The sequence below is a fragment of the Xiphophorus hellerii genome, chromosome 12 (genome assembly GCF_003331165.1).
Source record: "Xiphophorus hellerii strain 12219 chromosome 12, Xiphophorus_hellerii-4.1, whole genome shotgun sequence".
Lineage (NCBI taxonomy): Eukaryota > Metazoa > Chordata > Actinopteri > Cyprinodontiformes > Poeciliidae > Xiphophorus > Xiphophorus hellerii.
In genome coordinates, this window is record NC_045683.1 from 6,439,239 (window position 1) to 6,463,193 (window position 23,955).

The 23,955-nt window shown below is 37.4% G+C and overlaps 1 protein-coding gene across 3 annotated transcripts in view; it reads left to right on the plus strand.

Moving 5' to 3' along the window:
- The first annotated feature begins 1,869 nt into the window (after window positions 1–1,869).
- Window positions 1,870–23,955, plus strand: part of LOC116730340 (transducin-like enhancer protein 4) — a 54,830-nt gene continuing 32,744 nt past the window's right edge. For 2 of the 3 annotated variants that reach the window (XM_032579478.1, XM_032579479.1), the window contains exons 1-5: window positions 1,870–2,470; window positions 2,819–2,916; window positions 5,603–5,666; window positions 5,759–5,803; window positions 22,628–22,690. In XM_032579478.1, coding sequence (XP_032435369.1) covers window positions 2,426–2,470; window positions 2,819–2,916; window positions 5,603–5,666; window positions 5,759–5,803; window positions 22,628–22,690 — 315 coding nt within the window. In that variant the 5' untranslated portion in view covers window positions 1,870–2,425. The remainder of the gene's footprint in view (window positions 2,471–2,818; window positions 2,917–5,602; window positions 5,667–5,758; window positions 5,804–22,627; window positions 22,691–23,955) is intronic. The other variant, XM_032579480.1, reaches the window with a different exon arrangement.

The window sequence follows — 23,955 nt, forward strand, 5'->3', positions numbered from 1 at the left end:
CTGAATAATGAATGCATACAAATTCAAAAGAAATTAGTCTGAGAATGCATGTCTAATGAAATTGGATGGTACATGTACTGAAACCTGTTAAAAGCTTTATTTAGTAAGCATTTCACCTGTGAAGTCCTAATATCAGCTGGTTTAATATTACCCGATGGCCTATAAGAGGTTTTCTCATTATCAAAGTATTGACTTATATCAAGATAACTTCACAAAAAAAAAGAACATGTTAATGTTGCAAACCATACTAAAGACAGCAATTACAACAGCATTTCTAAACTTCTCAGAGTTTCAATGTTGGAGCCGTAATTTAAAAGTGGAAATGGCTACCTTTTAATGTAGTTGATAAACCAACAACATAAGATTTCTGACTGAGAAGCCAAAGAATAATAAAAAGTAGTTATCAGAGAGCTTCTGAAAGCTCTCTGACCTGCTACCTAATAGCAGGTACAGTTTTTCCCTGTAAAATAATAGGTTGCTCAATCTCAATGATCTCCATGCACACTCACTGCACAAAACTCCACTACTGAAGTAAAAGCATGTTGACGCTTGTTTACAGTTTACTGCAAAAGGTTTGTTGGAGGAATGCTATATGGCTAGATGAGGGTAAAGTTGAGCTGCTTGGATGTCATTGTTCCAAAACACATGTGGAAATAGCTTTGCTTCTTCCAATTTTTAAAGATATTTTAAAATTTAGTTGCTTTGACTCATCACTAGCTTGACTGGAAAAAGGGAGAGAGTGAAATGGAACACATAGAGTTAATGGTTGGGAATCCAACCAAAGACAGCAACGTCAAGGCTTCATAGCTACCTGATATGGTGCACCTGTCTAAACACTGAGGCATGTCTCCCCTTGAAAGCTGGAAGGGGATAACCTAGAAGTCTGGGTATTGTGATTAAAATGTTGTGCTGCTTGACTGGCTTAAAATAAATGAATGTTACACTTTTCTTTGATTGCCAATTCTTTGATTTTGAAAACTTGAATTCTTCCACATTATGTATTGGCCAGTTTGGGTTTATATAGCATAAAATCTCAACACATTGACATTTATGGCTGTAATGTGACAAAATGTTTTTTTTAAGAATTGAATATTTGTTGCATGATGTCACATTAGTTTAAAATTTTGCTTAGAACTTGTCTTTATTACAAGCTATATTCTAGTTTACTGCTTCATTGATCATATCTTCTTCTAGAGCATGGCAAAGACAGATTATGATCTTTAAAAGCAAACACTAACATTTTATGTGAATATATTTTAACCACATGGGTTTTATGTCTGTATTTCCCACAGAGGAAAATAATTACAGTGGAACCTTAAACCATCTTTCAGCAACAATAATTCTTCGAATGTGAGTAAATACAGCCTCTTTTCCTCCTGCGCTCTACGTGATTTATACCAATCAAGCAGACTGAGATGAGGAAGCTGAATGAGAATTTAATTGCCAGGTTACAGGTGTAATCTGTGGACAGAATATCAAGCAATTAAACGGGCGATTCAGCAAAACAACAGGGGGGATAGAGAGCACCATCAGGCATCTCCAGGCCATATGGTCACTTGTGGTTTAAATTGTCTATAAAAAACATAAGCCAACAGATAGTTTTCAGATCAATCCCTGTCACAGCCTTTTCTCCAGAATGAGCCCCCCACGTGGGGGTCCGCATAACTCGCATCTTGTCGGGATGTGATTGGACAGCGTGTGGATGACAGACAGAAGGATGCGGCGCAGTGCTCACTTTTTTTTTTCCGTCATTGGCTGTGTTTAATCACCGCTCCTCCTTCAGACCACACATCATTGGCTTTATGGGAGGTGGGGGGGCTTTGCGTAGGAGCCGGGAAGTTGTAGTTCTTCACGGCACATTCACATCTGTAGGGCTTATTATCGACTAATATGAATTAAACTACACGTCCCGACGTCACGGTGTGCGGGCTCCAGTAAATGTTGTGAATATGTAATTGCGCCCGCACGACTGGCTGCTGCTAAATTTGGCGTCACAGACAAGGGCAGGCTGGTACAGTTGGTTGGTGAGGTGGTCTCTCGCTCGGATGTGAAGCGTAAAAGGAGGTTGGAGATCTACTGATCAATACGCGACAACGGGGAGTAACCTGAGCTGCTTAGCTGTGGATGAGCTGTGCCACGATGCGCCAAAAGTTGAGACTCCGTAGGGAAAAAAAGAGGAAAATAGAAGATTTCTGTTAGTTTGAAGGGAATTCTTTGAGTTTTATGGACAGGGAAGGAGGAGAATAATTATCTGCCTTGTTTTTGTTGTCAAAGGATGCTTCTACTTTTTACAGGACCTGCTCTCAGCCCGCTCAGCGGCTACTGACTGACCCTTTACGCACGGGAGAAAAAGCGCCTCACGCATTTCTTTCTTTTGCTGTATTTTTTTCTTCTTCTTGTGGATGAACTTTACGACGCCTTTTTAATGATTCGAGATCTGAGCAAGATGTACCCCCCGGCACGGCATCCGGTAAGTAGAGAACAGAAGCAGAAAGTGTCAAAACAGCGCAGATTAACTGCAGCGCGTCTGATGCGTAATCAGTTTAGATACAGTTTCCGTGCCACTGCGCGGCCACTTTAACAATTGAGCTCATTGTCCAGATTTCTGGAGCTGTTTGTGTCTGTGTGAGTGTGTATCCGCGGGTTAAAGTGTGAGGAGACTGAGTGCGATCACAGTGGTCCATTGTCAAAAAGAAAAGAAAGAAAAAAAAAAAAAGCTCCAGTCCTGCACGTTGTGTCATGACACTGAACTTTGGTGGCTCAGTTCTTGCTCTCTCCCCCCTCCTCTTCCTCACACGCTCTTTGATTTCGGGTTGAGGTGCCACACCAGCCGGGGCAGCCGTTCAAGTTCACCGTCACCGAGTCCTGTGACCGGATCAAAGAGGAATTTCAGTTCCTGCAAGCCCAATATCACAGGTGAGAGTCTAGAAATAAGGCAGGAAACAGTCTCGCATCTCTGCTCTTTTTGGAACTGAACTGAGTAAACAGACAAAAAGAAATAAAACTATCGACTAAAATGTAAAGAAAATGATTTCTTTTTTTATTATCAAAAACAAAAGTACTGTTGCTGCTTGAGTTAAAGAAACCTGTTTTTTTTTTCACTTTTCTATGTAAAATTTAGATCATATGACCTTTTGACCAGCATGACTGGTCTATGGAATCCCATACAGACGCCCAAAACTGTGATCTACTGTGTATTCTGACACCCTGTGACACCAATTTGAGCAACAGTAGTTCATCTGTCACTTTGGACCACACAGACCTCTTACACTATGTTGGCAGTTTCCCTTCCTTCCTTGGAGCAATTTCCATAGATAGCAACCACTGCTAAGCGTGAACACCTCATAGAAGCCGCAGTTATGGAGAATGACCAACCGATCATCTTCTAAATAAGAATTCTGTTATGCAATTTTTTTTTTTTTTTTATTCATCTCAATGTAGGACTGAAAATATTAGTTTCAAAGAACTAATCTCATTTATTGAAAGCCATGTTGCAATAAACCCCACACATATTATCACAATATAATGACACTAAATATATATTTTGATTTGCCATTTTGGTGCATCACATCGAATTACCAGTTGCCCCCTTCTGGCCACCCCTTGAAAAACTTTCTGGAGCCACTGACCAAGCCGTCACAATTTCACCACTTTCAAACTTCTACTCTTTTTCTACTTCTAGTGCAAATCACAGTTATATTTTCAATGTTAGTCTGTGCAATACTGCCAATCACAATAGACTGTTTGAATGCAATATTATCCAGTATATATTATTTTAAATCTCAAACATTCAGGCTCTACTCGTCAGTGCTATATCTGGCCAGTTGCTGTCTCCATGTCCTTCACGCCTACACCTGATGTAGATTGTGAGCCAAGGTGCTAAAGCTCACAAGAGTATTGCCAAAAAAGAAGACGGCGTGAAAAACATGTATGGTTAATAATGACTATCAATATCCCAAAATTTCATGTTTTCTTTGTTTAAAATTCAGACTTTGAGGAGAAAATCAATCAGCTCCTTCCTAATATAACACAAGATGAAGAGATGATCTATGCTATTAACTTCACTGGTCATAATATTATGCCTGACTTGTTCATATTAAGTAAGTTTCGGGGTCAGAAAAGTTTGATAATGCTTTACGCCATGCAGTCATGCATGACTCATGCAATATGACCAAAGTGTCTGAGAAATACATGATGCAATGACATGAAATACCAGACAGAAAATAGGTTTTGGTTCAGGTTACGATAGATAATTAAAACAACCTTAGTATGGCTGCTTTTAGCATCTTAAAATGAGACGTGCTCTCTTCCAGCAGTCTATGCAGAGCTCATTCGTACTCTGGTGCTGTACTGTATCCCCTGTTTGTCTTTGCTCTGTCCATTACCAGTGACTAACCACAGGTAAACCCCATTGACTTTCGTCTGCACGTCTCTCCCTGCAAGTGCAAGTGGTGTGAAATACTGCTTTACTCGACATGATGAAGTGTGAAATACGTCGCCGCAGGGCAGGACCATAAAGCACGACACCAATGCATAATAATCGCCCACTTCTGGCCACCTTGTAATTGTTACCCAGTCTCTTGGGGAGATGAACCAGCGGTCCAGTTTTCTGGTCAATCCTGGGGCTTGAACGGGCTGAACCGAGGATAATAAGCTGCATGCTTAATGCTGCAGCCGCCCAGATCAAACGGTTTCAACATGGGGGGTTGGTTTGGAAGAAAATAGAGAGTAAGGGTGGATCAGCTTGGAAATCAGAAAACTAAAAATCTTTGTCCTGATTCGTGTTTTGTTTCTGTTTTGGATCAGTGTTCCCAACTAGTCTTTGGAAGTTTGGATTAGTTTAGAATTGGAGTTAAGCATTTTCCAAATCTGGATAAGTATAAAAAAATACCATTGAACCCATTCATCCCAGACCATTTTGTCAGCCATTTTTGTATTTTTACTTTAGAAATGGCCTAAACAATGATTCAGAATCCTGATCACTTGAGTGTGAAAATGTATTAAGTTTTGAAATGGAAAACGTATAGGAACCTGGTTGACTGGTTTTATAGTAAAGTTCAACTCCTTAAAGTTTCATTCAAAGAAAGTGGTGTTTACCTGCTTTTGTATTTTAACATTATCGCACACCTGATGATCATCTCATTAGCTGCCACTTAAAAGCTTTTTGTGGCTGTAAATAGAAGCCTTCCCATAAGCTGAAACATTTAAAAGAGTTAACCTTTTTTGTAAAATGGATCCTCATTATAAGGTTACTTTCTTGTTGATGATGCAGTTTTGGCTTCCTCTCACACTGTAAGAATATGTGATGAGGTCTGTGTGTGTGTGTGTGTCCATTGATTCAGTAATTACTCCTATGCACCTGCTGAGTAAGGGCCTACGTCTGCAGCAAGAAGCTGTGGTGAGCCACACGGCTCGTTTTGTTTCGTTTTTGTTTTTCCTCTTTTTAAGATTGATTGTAGATTCAGATTTGCACATTTTTCTTTGCAGACACCATCTCATGTGAATTCAGAGTCACAAAACACTAATTTAAGTCCCTCTGTTTTGGTTAATGGAGTTTAATTCTCACACTAATGTAACCTTTTCTCTTAATTTTTTCCACTAGTCTGAAACTGGAATGTGAGAAACTGGCCAGTGAGAAAACTGAGATGCAGCGACACTATGTAATGGTGAGCCTGACTGCAGCTTGTGTTCTGACTAGAGCATATGCCACAAGAAAGAGAATGACCTTGCTTTCATCTCGTTTTTTTTTTCTTTTCAGTATTATGAAATGTCATACGGGCTTAACATCGAGATGCACAAGCAGGTAAGATGTCTTGTTTTTTAAATGCAAGAATAAAGCAGAATCAAACAGCCTTTTAGTTGGTGTCAGAGAAACGTGCATGACAGTGAGATCCATGCAAATTTAGTTGTACATGTGTAGATACTAATAATATATCGGAATACCAGAAATGACACAAATAAAAGTGACGGATTGTCCTCACGTTTTGGGAGAATTTATAAAATGGTTGAGCTTTTATGCAAACTGTTATAGTGAGTTTAATGGCACTTTTGATTACATGTTATGTTTTATTACCTGTGGTTGCTTTATCTTCATTTTTAATATTTGATGACACTTGTGCAGAAAACTGTTCCACATTACAGGATTCATATGTAGTTCTAAAATGTCTGGGGAAGTGTATTTCTCTATTTTAAAGGTCTTCATAAGAATAGGGAAAAGAAAATGACCTCACAGAAAAATATTTAGATTTTCAGACATTTCTAACATTTAATATGCCCAAAATGTCTTGGGCCAAATAAATTTGCCTTAGAAGCTCTGACCTGTGTCTCAAGATGTCAGATATTTACTTTTCTACTAGTCAGGTTTGCAGATTTATGTTGGAAGTAATGAGTGGATGCTTGCACCTGTACATGTTGCCTGCACAGATTACGCAAATGTCAAACAGGTAAAGACTCTTGGATTTAAAGACTAGAAAAGCATTAGGGAAACAACAGAATTATTCTCATCATCCTTGGAGTTTTTGTTTTCTAAACCTGAACACTGTGGAAACGTGATAAATTTAAACTGAACTTTTGAATTCACGAATAAAAAATGGACCACAAATTTGCCAACAAACCAGTATACATTCATGAAATGTAAGATGTTTGGGAACTCTGGAACAAAGTAAAGAAAATCATACAGTTGGGAAATAAATAAAAAAAAGAAAAAAGTCTTGCACCAACTTCATTTTGAAGCCAATGCGTTTTGCATGCCTTTGGACTGTGATCTGGATGAACTTGTTGTTTTTCTGAAAGAACTCTTCATTATGAGCCTACAGGATGTTAGAAAAGCATTAGATAATGTAGGAAGTCACTCCGAGTCATATTATTTGGATCAGGGATTATAATGTCTTGTATTTTATTAGAATCAACTGGTCCAAATAGGGAGTATATGAAAATGTTTATTTTAGTCACACATTAGAGAAAACCTGCAATAAAAATGCAGTAAATATTTTCACATAAACTGGATGTGTGAGAAGTTTTCTCCCCTGGAGAGTTATTTGAAGCTTTTTTTTTAAGAGGCTCACATTTCCTACAGATGCAACTGTTACAGTCTAGAATATGTTGGGCAGTAGCTCATTATTTATGATTTCATTTGTTAATTTGCACTTTGGAATGCAGACGTGTTTGTGGCAAGTTCTATGATGACATTGCACAATAAAAAAGGTGTCAGAAAAGTCCTCTCAACATATTAGATTTATAAATGTGATTTGAGAAACTAGTTAATATTACCTGTATAGGTCATAAATATAATTAACTGCGAAAAAATTTAATTCATCCGCTACGGCTTCAGTATGAGTTGCTTTGTTTACAGCTAGAAAGTGGAAGGAGGGCCGAGTGTTAACATGTGAGTTGGTGAATGAGAGGATTTACACTGAACCAGTGTAAGTTCATTGAAAAGAAGAGAACTGAATTGAAAGTTTGCACAATCCGCTGGCATAACATGTACTGCTAACATCCTCTGTTTCTATGGTTAAGTGAAATAAATTGTTGAGAATGGGAAGATGAGGTTAAGAGCAAAGAACAATAAAAGAACAAAAGCGATTTAACTCTCCATTATTAGAATAATGTTTTAATCTTGCTTGAAATAAATTTGGTGGAATTAAGGACTTGGAAGTTTCATTGTCTTGTATTCTGAGCTACAGCTGTATTGCATTTTTCCCATTGTTTCGCGATTTTAAACAAATATACAATGTGAAACCAAAGTGTGGTTTTTCCTCTGGGGTTAATTAAAAAAAAAAATCACACACACACAGCAAAACTATATACTACATTTTATTTCCAGAGGGTTTCAGCCAACATAATTCTGCATTTCATCTTTAAGTGTAAAAACAAACTGTGAGCTCCTTCTAAAAGTGGAGTGAAATTTGCTAGATTTATAGAACCAAAAGTAACAAAAATATTTTTAAAAAAGCAGAAATATTCTTTAACAAAGAAGGGGTATTTCATTTAGTCTTGTTTGGTCACTTGGTGAGACGTTTCACATGTGAATAAGAATTTCATCAGTCTAATTGAACAAGATAATGGGCTGAAAAATGACTGCAGCCAATAAGGATTTGGCCTTTAACGAGCCTTTGCATTACTGCTGCTTTTTTTTTTTTTTTTACTTTAACACGAAGGGTCATTAGCATAAATGTCTGTGTTAACCACACATCAGCTGCCACAATAAATGGACCACAGCTAACCAGCCACACATTCATCTCTGCACAAATAGTGTGTGTGTGTGGGTGTCTGTGTGTGTGTGTCGGTTTGAGAAGACGTGATAAATGCTTGGCCTTTGTCTTGCTGTCTGTGTGTGTCCTTCTGTAACTATACAGCCTGTTTACTTTGCTTTCTGTGTGGGGGTGCGCGTGTGTGTGTGAGTGTTTAACAGCCCTTACTTACCGCACATGTTTACACAGTGTGGATGTTTTCATGAATGTGTTTGTCTGCAGGCACACTTTAGATGTTTATTCAGTTTTGCATTCACTATTTGTGAATCTGTGCACACTGGGTGCGTATGCGTTTTGCTTTTCGTGTTTACTCCTGCCTCAGCGTGCACACACACACAAATACACGCATGCAGCTTTTTCACTGGCACACTAATCATAGTTGTCGGATGAAATATGGGGTGTCTACTATAAATCCCGGCCGCCTGCTGCTGTTTGTGCACGCTGCACGTGCTGCGGTGTGTTGTTGTGTTTGCATGGACAAGACAGACAAAATGAGAAGCGGTAAAACGTGGCCTGCAGCTCTGTGTGGTGCCGAATGATTTCTGTCAGGAGAGCGAATCCCTAATTTCTGCCAGCAGTCTGTGGGTTCATGCATCATGCGGCTGCGTGTGTGTGTGTGAGCTTTGGAAGCAAATTATTTTGACTCTTGCTCCAGCATGCCAGAGTATTACTGCGTGAGTGTGTGTTAGAAAGCATGCGGATTATTGTGCAGATGAATGGATAGAAGAGACAGAGGTGTTTCTTTGGCGGGCAGGTATTAAGGCAATCAGCCACCACTTCCAAGAGAGTCGCTAATATTGCTTGTTTAGCATTTTCTAAGGGTAATAGGCCCATTGATTTTTTTTTGGCTCTGCTCCCTGTTTTATTTACACAGAAGGGCTCTAGTGCCCAGGGGAGAGAAATGTACCGAGGCTCGTTAAAGAGAAATTGACTCGTAGATGGAAGAGAGGACAGGACGGGTGGGTGGGGAGGAGAGACAGCGAGGGAGGAGCAGTGCGTGCAGGACTGAGAGAGGACAGCTAATCAATTGCAAATTAGTGAGGCTGAAAGAGAAATAAAGCAAAGCGCAGGACGTAAGGAGGGAAAAAGGAAGGAGGCACAAGGACAAAGTGGTGAAAGAAGGAAGTAATAAGACGTTTAGATTCTGAAGATTGGCAGAGATTTCAGTTATGTGTGACAGGTTATTTTACTGCAGCAGATAAGGAAACATTTGTTTCATTGTGAGGTTTATCACTGTGATTTGAAAAATTGTGAGAAAAATTAAAAACTGAAAGCAAATTGGAGAGTCTGTACATTAATATTAATTTTTAATTAATAATTTAGATTACAGTTTTAAAATCTCCTTTCAATACATATTTAGAGTAATTTGATCTTGTATTCTGTCTAATTTAAATGATCTAAATTAGACAGACAATTTTAAAAAATCACCTGCTTTCAGCCAATTAAACTGTCAGTAGGTGTTTTTGGTTATTGATAAAATGGTGCTCAGGGCAATCCCCTTCTTTTGTTTCCTTCCTCTTCCAACTGTAAACCTCCTGACAAAAAAAAATCAACAACTTAAGAAGATAAAAATAGTTTTTCTCAACATTTGCATAACAAATTTAGAATAGATTGATCTCGAGATATATAGTGGGCTTTATGAAATCTTTTTCACTTTTTTGTCTAAATAATTGTGACCTTTTTTGTTATTTATGAGAGATTTTTGGAACTCTTCCAGTGATTTCAATGTGGCCCAGTCTCTTTTTGTTTTGTTGAATCCTGACCTCTGACCTGAGGAAAGTGAAGCCTGCTGTGCTTAAAATGTTGCTTCGGGTTCTTGATTCCATGTGTCTCGGAGTATTATGGTCTGGCTAGAGAAATCTCAAAGGACAAGTTTTTAAAATAGTTTTCTCCTTTAATGAAGGAAAACTGCTTTTTTATATTATTTTATCAATTCCTGAAATTAAAGCTTGTTTAATGATCTGAAACATTTCATTATGAAAAAAGCAAAACCACACAGCATCTGGGAAGGGGATGCATATTTGTTCACAGCACTGTAAATATTCATAATAGTGCAGCATGTTCATATGAAGTAGCTCAGCTAGATTGGATGTAGAGCAAATGTGGAGATTAGTTTTCAAGTCCTGTCACAGGTTCTTTATGGCCCATATGGACCTTAACTGGAGAACTCCAACATAGGAATGTGTTTTGATCTAAACCATTTTATCTCTGGCTGTTTAATGTTGTTGTCCTGTTGCAAGGTGAAACTCCTTCCCACTTTCAAGTGTTGTGCAGCTTTAACTGGTTTTCTTTCAGAACTGCCCTTTATTTAACTCCATCTGCAGAAGACCATACTGACAACATGATACGGCCACCACCACTATGTTTGTACTTCACACATACTGTCTTGACAGAAAATAAATAGGTCCCAACTAATTTGAGCACCATCTGCCATACCTTTACCATGCAACCTTTTTGGCAAATTATAGATGAGACCTCCTGTGGACTTCCATGTGGGTTTCTTACTGTCACTCCTGCACAATTACACTTACTGTGTGTTGATATGTACACAAAATATTCTTAAAATTGATGGCTATAATGTTTTAAATGAGTGAAAGTGTTCAAGGGGGAGTAATACTTTTGCAATGCAGTGTTGTTTTATTTTCTAAAAGCTGACATCTGTGCAAAAGAAAAGATAAACAGAAAGTCATTTCTCTTTAAACAGAATGGATGGATTGTTTTACTGTTTCACCCCACAAAAAAATCATACATTTCTGATTTATTTGTTATTAATACAGCATAAAGTATCCCTGTCATTATAGCAGATAATTAGAGCCATTGCTGCTGATGTGACGGTCCATTGGGGTAAAAAATATTGTTTAAAATTTACATTTTTTGGTCCCAAAGGGTAATTTTTGCCACACAAATCTTCAGTGAGGAACTTTACTTCATAGTAATGTTAGAATTTAACCTCGCTGCCTTTTACAACATTTGTTTACTTTGTCTTAACTGTTTTAAGTGCCAAGATCAGAAAACATTTATGTCACAATAGCATTAAAATTACATTAAGGAGTTAAATTACAACAAGAACAGCTTAGAGACAGTCTAATTAGTGCCCTTTATATTTCCTCTTTGTCCCATTCCACTGTGCTCGCTGCTTCTTTCACACACTCACTCACACACACAGGGTCACAAGGGAATGAAGACTTTATATGGTGAGGTCCATTAGGTGTATTAGCTGGTGGTGAAAAGTGGTGCTGATGTGGTGCTTACAAAGCTCCACAGGGGAGATGGACATTTGATCTTGTATCTGACCCGCTCTGACTCCTGGGCTCTTGCCTGATCTAATTTCATTGTTGTTAGGAGGTAAAGTGGGACTATTTCAGAATGTTCTCCACGTTTATTAACATTATTGTCCCTATTGACTGCAATTTTTACTGACAAGTGTTTGTTGATGGCATGTGAGCCTGTTATAAATAAAGAAAATTCTGCAATCCAGGAAATTACTTCAAAAGTAAGTAATAACTTTTGAGGTAATTTAACCAAAATGTAATCACTTATACCTTTTAAAAGATTTTTTTTTTATCTGTATGATTCAGCGGTTCTAGTCTAACACGCCAATCCTTTCACATGGTGTTTGACGTCATACAACTATTTTTCAACCTGTGGAAGAATTCTCTGGTGCCTCACAAAAAGTTAAAGATATTTCAGGGTCCATATTTCTAACCTCAGAGGCTGTTGCAGCTTGATGTGACCACAGAGTCCTCTCTTTAGAGCAATACACTAAACAAATCGACCTGCTTTGTGCCCTAACCTTTAGGTATCTCTGTTCAGTTGTTTCTGATTATGCATTCTCTGTTGAGCCAATGACAGGTCCAGGTCAAAGCTGAGGCCTAATTGTTAAAAAAAAGAGGAAAAAAGGAGCTTTGATTTTCTCTCCTTTTTTTCCCATGTGCTCTGACAGTCCCAGGATGCATATTGGCCAAACTGCCTGACATCCCTGCACTCCGGCCTACTGTCACAATGGCTTCCACCTGGTGTAAAATGTCAGCTGTAATGGGTTGTGTTGCACAGTGGAAAAGTGTAATTAGCTTTTGTTCAGTATTTCCACTTTTACAGCAACATTATGTTCAGCTATAAAAGAATCACCTGGACGCTCAATTATTGATGAAACAATTTCTTATAACCCAAATTAAAGCACTATTACTGTCTAAATGCTATATGACTGCTAAATGCAAAAAATAGATTTGAATAATATCTTTGACCTGTGCAATAAATTTTATGGCATTTTCTGATTATGTATTTGGTCTACAAAATATGCAAGAGTCTTTTCTATGTTTGAGGTTAATTTGTCTCTAAATTGTCCTATGGTGTGTGTGTGCGTGTGTGGGGGTGTACATGCAGGGTAGTTTGTCCTGTGCACCTCTGTGTTACCCTGTGATGCACTGGTGACTTGTTCAGAGTATACTTTGCCTCCCGCCCAATCACAACTAGATATCGGCAGAACCTCGAAGCCTTGTCAGTCAGATATTTACAGAAAATACCAGACTGAATTATTTTGCTATTATTTTCTTGATAATCAAGTGGTGCCCCGACTTGTTAATTTTTATTTAAATTACTAGTTTTATTACTAATTGCCCTAAGCAATTATTTGTAGTTCTTCATAGCCAAAACTAAACTCTTATTGTGGTGTTAAATATAAAAAGAATACTTTACTTTCATTGTATTAGAGCAGCAAAATACACTTTATTTCTCAGATTACAATAGATGGGAGAAAATACTATTTTGTTTCTAGCAAGCTGGTGTTTTGTTTCCATTTGCATTACGTCATTACATATAAGACTTTTAAACAATGCCTATTTAGAAGTTAGTAGCAGTAGCAATGGTGCCAAAATTAACTTCCTTTCAAGTAGCCGTCAACTACTGGTTCAGTGCCTCTCGAACATCCATTAAGCTTTGCATTCAGCTTAAGCAGCGTCACTTGCTCCTTTTTCCAGCTGTATAAATATTGAACATGGCCAACACTTAACACCAATGTTCCCTTGAGCAAAGCACTTAAACCCCAGCTAACAACCTCACTGGAGAATCACAGAGGCTAATATGAACGGGTGAGTTCCCCGGTGTGCAGAAATGTGAAGAGGAGTCAAACCGAAAAAGGGCATGTGTGCTCAGCACATCTTGCCTGTATAAAGACTAAATATAAAATGAAAATGTCAGTGTTTTAGGTTTTCTCTGAAAGACAGTGTCCTGGTGCAGTACTACAATATCAGTACGTAAAAAAAAAAAAATCTATTTTTCTCTTAGTCCCCCTCCACCAGGCACCATAAGACTCTGTGAAAGTGAATCTTCAAACAGGCTGTGATGATTCAGTGTTTAATGTCTCTTTTAAAACTCTTAAGCAGAGTTAATTATAAATAGGTTTTGTCCACCAGTATATGAAGGCTAAAAATGAACTTATGTGTGACTGTTCACACATTTTTCTTCTTCTCTGAGCTGCTCTTTCAATGATGGACATTAACAACTTTTTATTGTATCACTTTATTTTCTGGTATTTATTGAAGTATGTGATTAAAAATCTAAATTGAATAGGCTATGTTGCTCTATCAACATACAATCTCACAAACGGGGATCTATAATACCTACTTATTTAACCAAAAGCCTACTTTACAAACACTTCATAACATTAGGACTGAATCCCATTGCCTAGGTTTATTCCTGCCATTAGCGCTTCCACTAACCTCCCTTCCTCTGCACTTTATTCAAAAGAAGTTTAAATATTCCACTCAGAAATGGGAAGATCATTTGAGATTAATATTATGTATTCTGTATCGCACAATATTGTGGTGGTTGTTGTGGAACATCAAAAACATAATTGCAAATGGCAAATTACAATTTTACATTTTTAATCATGCAATGTATGCATAAAGACTGCAATGTGTTGCAGTTCTTAGCTTTGTTGCCTTACAGTTGTATCCTGGGTTTGAATCCTGACCTGGGGTCTTTCTGCATGGAGTTTTCACTTTTTCCTTATGTAGGTATGGTTCCTCTCTGGGTACTCTGCCTTCTTCCCACAGACCAACAAATATGGCTGTTAGGATGATTTGTCACACTACATTTCCCCATAGAAGTTAATGTGTTGACTTGGCAAAGTGTTCAGAGAGAAACCTTGTCATTTGTCCAAAGTTTATAGACAATGGATGGATACTATAAAAAAAAAGTAATACTCTATATAACTACCCTAACCTACCTGTAGGTTAGTAAGTACACTAACATGCAATTGTACTTGTAACATATTGAAGAGGCATTAAACCCCAAACATACGTAATGTATGTTAAATATAATGTCATTTATAATGTCCTTTAAATATAATGATTAAGATGCTTTTAATCATCGTTTTACTCCACAGTGCAGGACTAGAGGAAGCGATGTTAGCCAGACTGTCACAGATAAAGTATTTCCACTAGATGACGGACCAAATAAAATTTCTGAATTTTTAAAAATATTTATTACATTTTCCAAATACATTTTTATTAATTAAATATTAAATAAATAAAAAAACTGCGTTAAAAAAATGGTGACCAGTTCACACTGGTCACCATTAAACAAACCACAACATTGTTTTATATTTTAAAATCCAGATATTGTTAAAAATATATTTTAAACTGCAAAAAACTTTCATAGATTAATCTGTTCAGCCAAAAATATCAGGAGTTTCTTTTCTTTTTTCTATCAGAGGTTCCCACATTACTTCACATTCTGCAGGTATTCCCACTATATACTTCATCCAAGTTAATCACAAGAGGAAATACTGTCCAGATGGAGCCCTACGTTGTTTGTGTTACAAATAAATAATGTTATGTTCATCCTCAGCTGCCTATTAATATGCGTTTCTGTTCTAGTCATGTCTTTTGTCTCTGTTTATGTTTGGATTTGAGTTGCACTGGTAGCACTCCCTTTGGGACGGTGGATCAGGCAGCTTCCTGTTAAAAAAAATATCCCACCTGATCTGGAGGAAGTAAGTGCTGTATAATCTTTAAAAGCCAAGCCTCAGGTTCAGTAAAAACATCTGATGAATACAAAGAAGTCTGTGGGGGGTGGGAGGTGGGGTTGCCTTTGCTTCTTGATGTGTGTCTGGGCGTTCGTAAAGTTGTGTTTATGTGTCTGCTGTAGCTTTGCTTGTGCTTCTGGCTGAGGGATTTATTTAAGTGTGCGTTGGGGGTTTGCTGTCGTTGCCTCAGGGGAAGTCTGGTACCACTGATACCAAAGTTCACCTCTTCAAAGGTTATGTACATGAAACAAGGTTAGAGATTTTGCCTCTTCTGCTTCTTTTGCCAGACTCTGAAAAAGGTAATTTATTAGATTTGCTATTTACCTGATTAATGGAGCAAAAATAAACTATTATTTTTAGACAGCTGCTCCAAAGAAATTCACTGAAATGACAACATTTTAAAAAGTGAATTTCTCTTTATAAGGCACCTTTTAAATGATAATTGCTATCTAATTGGCATGTTGTTAATGAATTAAGCAAAAAGTAATAAAGGAGAGGTTGGTAATCATTCACTTTTGATCATGATCATAATGGCTGTCAACTAAGATTCAATAAGAACCACAACCCAAGGAGAAAAGACTAATGTTTAACTTAGAAAACTAAATCCAAATGCATGAAGAACCAAATTATAAACTAAAACTAAACACAAAGGAATGAACTACAATGACAACAACCTTCTTAACACTGAAATGGACTGAAAATGGTAATATACTGTATACAGATCATAAATGAACACCAAGGAAATGATCAAAACAGAAACTCAAGGATTGTGACACTATTTAATAAATTTGAATATTAATTAATTAAAAGTTTATGGAACATAAATTTATATTACTGAAGATTTTTAAAAATGTATATTAAATACCTTTATGTCCAGATATGTGAAAAAACACACAAACTGTTGAAGGGTATTTTAATTCTTTCATCTGAAACCAAACTGTCTGCTACTAACTTACTGAAGGCTTCACAACGACAGTACTTCTAATCTAAGACTTTTGTGCAGTTAGTGACATATTTTGTGAGTCTAAAAGGTGTTGAAACCAGTGTGCACTCAGCAAGTGTTGATATTTAATACATTCAGAGCTGCTAAGGTAACACAGAACACCTTGATTGCAAAAAGGCGACAGCTGGATTTCAAGGCCAAAGATGGATTGCTCCAACTCAGGAATGATGCTCACGTACTCTGATGAAAATGCACTTGACTTTGAAAGGGTGAAAATGTAGGGAGTGTTAACATTATTTCATAAAAATGGAGCAGATGAAAGCTTCATCCCTCATCATTCATGATGTCTGTTTATATGTGTGCACTACAGTATTTCTAGTGCACACAGATTCTCCTCTAGAGGCTTTTACAGTTTCAAAGACAACTTAATGATGGTATTTGCAGTAGTGCCAACTGCAATAATTTGGGTGGTGCATCTTATGAATATGATGATAATTGCAGTGGTTGTGTATTTTGTCTGTGGTAAATCATAGTGTTTTTCTGCACATATAAATGCACACACTTGGATGTAAACATTTACACTCCTATTTATATTCAGCTGATCATGACACCAAATGAAACAACCAAATCTTCAGTGAAAGGTTTTTCTTTGTTGCAGTAGAGATGTCTCAGTGTTTTCCTTTTTTTTTTTTTGTGATTGTTACTCATTCGTAACCAAAACTCTATGGGTGCTACATTGTTTTATTTTTTCTCTTATTTGCTTTGCCCTTCACATAACAAGAGTTGTGAAAAGGGCAGAACTATCCCAGTTGTTTTGTCTTACAACATTTAAATAAAATTAAAAAAAAAACCTAATACAGGTTTAGGAGGTAAAAGGGAAATGTTAAAGAATACAAGTCAAGCCATCCTCAGTGATTATTTAACCCACAGATGTTTGATTATGTAAGCAATTCTAGTTCTGATTCTATTGGTCAATATTAAAATTAAAACAACCACTTTTTTGTCATTTTAAAAAACTGTATGTCTATTCTACTTAAAAAGTTGAACATAACATTTTCTTAACACCAATTTTGTTAATTTCTCCATCAAAATATCTTATTTGGCATTGAGCAGCACTGTTAGACCTTTTATTGTAATTTTACAGTAACTTACTGGCAACACTGTTGCCAGCAAGTTACTGTATTTACCATTCTACAGTACCCTTACTGGCAACAGTGTTGCCAGTAAGTTACTGTAATTACCATTCTACAGTACCTTTACTGTTATGATATTTCACAGTTAATTTTTACTGTGAGTGTGCTTTACAGTTATAACTGCATTACTGTAAATGTAGTTTATAGTATAATACAGTAATTGTATTTTATAGTAAAGCTGGTCTACTGTAAACTTGTTTCACAACATAATGTCAGAGTTTTACTGCAAATTAAAGTTTACATTTCTTTAAGATAAGAATATTTTACCATAAACCGAAAAATTTCATAAAAGAAATTTTAGTCCAAGTACTGTGAATAACAGGTATTTATTTTCAGCAGATTTGTAGAAATAAAATCCATTTACATATTCGCAATGTCATAAAAAACAATGTCACAATACAATATAATGTGCTGTAAAACAACAAAACCATAGAACACATTTCCTACATCAGAAGAACTTTTATTCCATTCGTCAAACAAAAGCAGTGGGATCCATCTTGTGGAAGCTGAACTGTAAAGAATAAGACAGACAATGTGGGAGGTCATGAGATGGTCAGGAAGTTATCTACATTTTCAAATCGACAGGAAGTTGACAAATTAAGCTGAAGTGACAATGTTCACATGCATAAAATCTTTGTCATAAAGCAGCATTAAGTTGATAATTTGTTTTAAAGAAAAAATCAATTGGACTGAAGTGATAATAGAAGCTGCATAAAGAATGAGCAGGACTGGCTTCACTTCAGGTTTTTGGATTGTTTATGGCAAAAGCAGTCAGTCACTCAGTCTTCAGTAATTCAAAAGATTTTAGTCATTTTGTTGGTGCTGACGGATTACTGCAAAGGTGTGCCTAATAAACTGAAAACTGCATAGTATAAAAATACACCACACTTAAACGACTACACACTTATACATTTCTGTGATTTATTAAGGGATGCAGCGACATCCACTTTTTACCACGGACACAGAAAAGATGCAGGCTACTCTAAAGGGCTATTGTGTAGGAATCACATGCCATTTATAAATAATCATTAAAATCATATTATAAAGGCTAAAGTAAAGTCAGAGCATGCAAGATAGGAGGAAAAGACAACAAAATAATAAACATTTACATTTGGTAAAATACTTACCTAGTTGGAAGTCCTCCATTCAAATTCAGCAAGTTGTTGGAAGAAGGTGGTGATCTGGGAGTTGACACTGACTACTTTCCTCTTGACAAGACTTCCCGTCTTGCAGCTTGTACCGACTTTGGCTGTGCATTTGGTACCAACATCTGGATTGATCCTCACAAAGAATCTTTTAACAGAAATAAAATATATTAATTGTACTTTTTTAATGAAGACGTACAATACAGCAATCAGCTATGGTTCTTCATCATCAGTCAAACTGTCATTAAATTTAATTCATAAATGGCTTGGTGTAGAGTACTTACCGTTGTATCATCTCCAGCGTGGTGGATGCCGACTCCTGATACTCCAGATTGAAGACATAATATGACCCAAAAAAGACAGCAAGGACGCTGGCAAAGTCATGTAGTTGCTCAGGCTGGAAAAATACCTTCTCCTCCATACTGACCATCCACCGGGTTGCAGACATCAAGCTATTTCCTAAAATAGACAAACCCTTGTCAAGCTAACGCTAGTGAGTAAAAGTACAGACTACCATAACAATTACATACATTGCTACGAAAAAATTATAGTGATAGAAAATATTCCTCTTACCAAGCATGATTACCCTTGGTGTAGTGGGTAAGGTCATTTCCATTTCAACAGACATCTTGGTGGAAGATACCTTTAAAACATAAAAGGAAAACTCTCTTAAATATGAATTACTGGTAGTAATTTATATTTAAAGGGCCAGTTCACCCAGATTACAACAGGTTTTTGAGAACCTCATCCCGGAGACTAGACTAGATTTTACCCCTACATCCTGCTACCACTCTGAAACAGCGGATGTGAATGACAGTTTGTGGGGCTAAATGCATTTTTTAAAGCATTACATTCCACAAGTGTTCAGTCTGACTTCTGCAATGGCGGTGACTCCTGTGCATGTGGGACCTGAATGCAGAAAATGTTCTGAAGGAAGCAGGACATTGCTCTATTCCACATGCAAACCGATAATTAGCTGTGTGTTGATGTTTCTTCACATGACTACAAAATTCTGTAAATTCTGAAGTACAAATGCTGCAGAATTTACACCTGTACATAGTTGCACCTGTTAGTACTGACTTAACTTTAAATTTGCAGGAGCATGGTTTAAACATGTGAACAGTCCTTATGTGTAACCAGGGTTGGAAATTAACTTTTTTGTCCACCTGCCACTGTGGCTGAACAAACTCAAAAAATAACAGAAACCACTTTAATGTTTTTCACCTTTGTCCTCATTTACAGACTCTTATACACTATGTTGGAGATGTAATGGTACTTTAGCAGGCTAACCAGCTGTAGCAAGCTCAAAGTTATAGATTAGGTTAGCTGCTCCTCTACATTTCCAGACTATTTTGTGGCTTCAAATATGTTTGAAGAGCTGTCTTTTTACCTGTTGTCTTGTCTTTTGAAGAGATGAAGCTATGTTAGCAGTCAGCAGGACAGAACTGCACAGCCACTTGGAGGGAAAAAGCTTAGGAGTTTAAAAAAAAGGTCATCTGAAGAAAAGGAAAAAAAAGAACAAAGTTAGAAATTCATCCTTGCTGACCTACGTAGCTAATCTGCACTTTTAACATTTGCAAGATCATGGTTTAAACAAATGAACAGTCATTAGATGTAAAAAAAAAGAGAAGGGGGGGATCAATTATCAGTTAAGGTTATATTGTTCGACAAAGGATGTAACAACAATGCTAACAGACACTCAGCACTGAGCTCATCTCAACCCAAAGCCGCCCGAGGAAGATTAAGCGGTAAAAGTCAAGCTAAAACCTTCAACGGTAAAATTAGCACCTTAGCTAATGTTAATTCCGAACCAGCTCAAAAAATAACACCATCATATTTTCCTATCTTTCACCTCATTTACAGACACGTAACTTATAAGGTTGCAATATGCCAGTTATATAAAACACCAGAGTTAGTAACGTAAAGGTAACGTTATGTTACCAGGCTAACCAGCACAAACCAGCTATAAGTTAACGTGCTATAAGTTACGTTAACTCCATCTAAAATGTACATTTCCAGACTAGGCTTTGGCTTCAAACAGTTTTCTAAGAAGTGTTTTTTTACCTGTCTTGAAGAGCTGAAGCAGTGTGAGCCCACAGCACGGAGACAGAGCTGCACTTGCACTTGGAGAGAAAAAGCTTCGGAGTTTAAAACAAACGTCATCAGAAAACAGTTGGAAGCGAAGCCACGCTTGATGACGTAGCTAGATAAACTGCATATTAATGTTAGCTAGGATGTGAACAAAACAAAAGTACATGCTCTCTTTCTGCCTTAAAAATATGTTAACCACTAAAGGAGTAAAAATACAGAAACAGGGAACCACGATGAAGCAGCTATGATGACCGTTGGAAATCAAATATAATTCTTACTGTATATTATAAGTACAGTACCACTACTGTAATGTGTAAACAGTAAATTACTGCAAATTCAAAACATACAGTAAATTACTGTAATACTATGTACTATACCCATAATGCAATGCAAACTACAGTAACTACTTGTAAAGATGTCTTATGGTAGGGTGACCAAACGTCCGTATTTCCCGGGACATGCCCGTATTTCACGTCCTGTCCCGGGCGTCCCGGGTTTTTTTTAGAAAGTGAGGAAATGTCCTGTTTTTTAAATTACCTTCATTGGACCATTATATTTACAGGCACTAGGGCACTGCGCACGGCCCTGCGTGTGACGTAATCCCTGAGCCGCGTCAGTGCGGGCAGCCCTGTTCTTAATCAGAAGATAGATAGCGTGGCTGTCAGTACGAAAACAACATACGAAAGCGCAAATGTATGTTTACCTACTATTTACAAAAGAGTTTCCCCGCTTTCAGACCCCCCCTCGCTACAACGTGTCCTGGTTTTCCCAACTGAAAATATGGTCACCCTATTTATGGTAGTTTTACTGGGCATTTTGTGGTATTTAACTGTAAAAAATACAGCAAAGGCTAACAGTGTATGATGACCGTTGGGAATCAAATATAATTCTTACTGTATATTATAAGTACAGTACCACTACTGTAATGTGTAAACAGTAAATTACTGCAAATTCAAAACATACAGTAAGTTACTGTAATACTATGTACTATACCCATAATGCAATGCAAATTACAGTAACTACTTGTAAAGATGTCTTATGGTAGTTTTACTGGGCATTTTGTGGTATTTAACTGTAGAAAATACAGCAAAGGATAACAGTGAGGGTTTATCACAGTGTGGGTCATGTTCACCAGTTCTTTAGAGGGAGCGTTACATGAGGAAAAAGTATAAACTGGAAAAATAACTGCAGACATTTAGCCAACTTCATCAACCCCATAGACAAAATTAATAGAATGTTAGTATCTGAAGTTGCAGCAAGTAAAAAGAGAGTTTGGGTTGAGCAATAAAAGAAAGAAAAGGAAGGAAGTATGACTGTGATTATTTAAAGTTTGGATTTTCATGGTTTGCATCTGAAAATGCTCCACTGCCACAATGTCCTCTACAAAGCTCCAGAAGAGTTTTGACAGGAGGCTAAATGAACTCCTGTCACTTTTGCAAACAACAAACATGTTGAAGCAAAATACCATGTGGTGCTACACATAACTGAAGCACAACACAATGCATGCATGAAAAGTGTATTGAATACCTGATGCAACCTTGCAAGGCCAATCGATGTTCTAGGTGATGTTTTTGTGCTAGGTTGTGGTCTTGCAGAGTGAAGAGGGGCTACCCAACAACAATTCCTAAATTGACTAATGACATGTGAGATTTTTGTGTTTTTTGCAGCTTAATAGAGAGTGAATCCTCCCAAAGCAGTTGTATTGCATTAAATCGTAAAAGGAGTTTTTCATCTTTAACTGAATGTCTCTTAGAAAACCCATCTTAAAAACCCATCCTCTAAATACCATTCATACTTAGTTGTGTTAGACTCGGGTTTCCAATGTGACTATTCAGCTGCTTAAAAGACAATAATATGGGTTCCTATTCACAAACCTCAGTGATCTCATCAGCTGAACTTTAAATGAAGAGGACTCCTTCTTGTCTCTTGTTGAATTTGATGTTGATTGTTTTCTCTGCACCCACCCCTCTGTCTTACAGGCAGAGATCGTCAAGCGGCTGAATGCAATCTGTGCCCAAGTCATTCCCTTCCTCTCTCAAGAGGTAAGAGTCAAAAATGCCTGTCACAGGGAGTTAAGGAAGAGGTGGGTGAGAGAATGAATGTGAGGGAGAAGAAACGATTGGGGGAGAATTCTGCGGAGGATTCTGAGGCAAAAAGAGAAAAATACACAGACACACACATAAATGTACACGCAAACACGCAGATTATCCTGGGCTAATCCTCCCTGCTCAGGATAGGCAGATATACTGTGAACTTATCAAATGTCTCCCACTAACATATGCAGGAGCCAGCAGTGAAGTGTGCGTGAAAGAAAATACTTTTTTTTTTTTTGTTAAAATACATTTCACTTGTGTGCATATACAGTGGTGGGTGTGAAAAATGTGCTTTATACAGTGTGTTTATTATCCTTTCTTAAGGTGTGCGTGTGCGCGCGTGTGTGTTTCGGTGATAAATCCTCCCTCTAAGGAAGTAACAAACTCTGTGTGTGTTGTGTTGAGGGGTGGGAACAGCAGGAATGAGTGAGTTTGGACTCCGAAAGCTCTCCTCCAGATTAGCCATGGATTAGGAGGCTTTAGGATGGATTAGGAATAATGGCATTAGACTGTGGTGCTTCTACACAGCCCTCAGGCCCACAGAGAGGGGAGGCAGGGAGAGGAAGCTGCTTTGTGTTGGTACACAGCCTAGTTGTCTGGTTGCATATGAAATGTACCACAATACTGCTGCATATCATCGTTATTATGCAGGAAATAAGATCAGCTATGTCGAGTCTTTGTTTTTATTTTCATACCTGTCACTTTTTTATATTGTTCCCCAATATACTTTGAATTTTCATCTGCTCTTCCTAAGCATTGGTTAGTACAATTCTACTCAGAACATCTCTACACTTCCCTGTTTCCCACAGCTCAAAGCGACATTCTCATGTGGGCAGAATCTGCTCTTCTGCTTAGACTGAAGACGTATCCCAACATTTAAACGTCTTTACTCTACATAGGGTCGGCAGAAAACTAAAACTGGAAAAACTAGGCTTACAGTAATTTGACAAATTATACATACCCTTTCAAAGTGTAATATGTATTTTTTGTAATACACTAACAGAAAAAGACCTATCACGTCATGGCTTTCTCACTAAACTAAAATGTCAGAGAAAGAGAACATGAATGAGAAAAGCTGGCCGTGGTAACTCTGGAGGAACTGCACAGATCCACAGCTCAGTGGGAGAATCTGTTGACAGGACCACTGACTTTTATGTATTGACAGGAATTGTTCAAAGAAAGCCAAAGCAAAGTAAGAGACAATGAAAACAAGC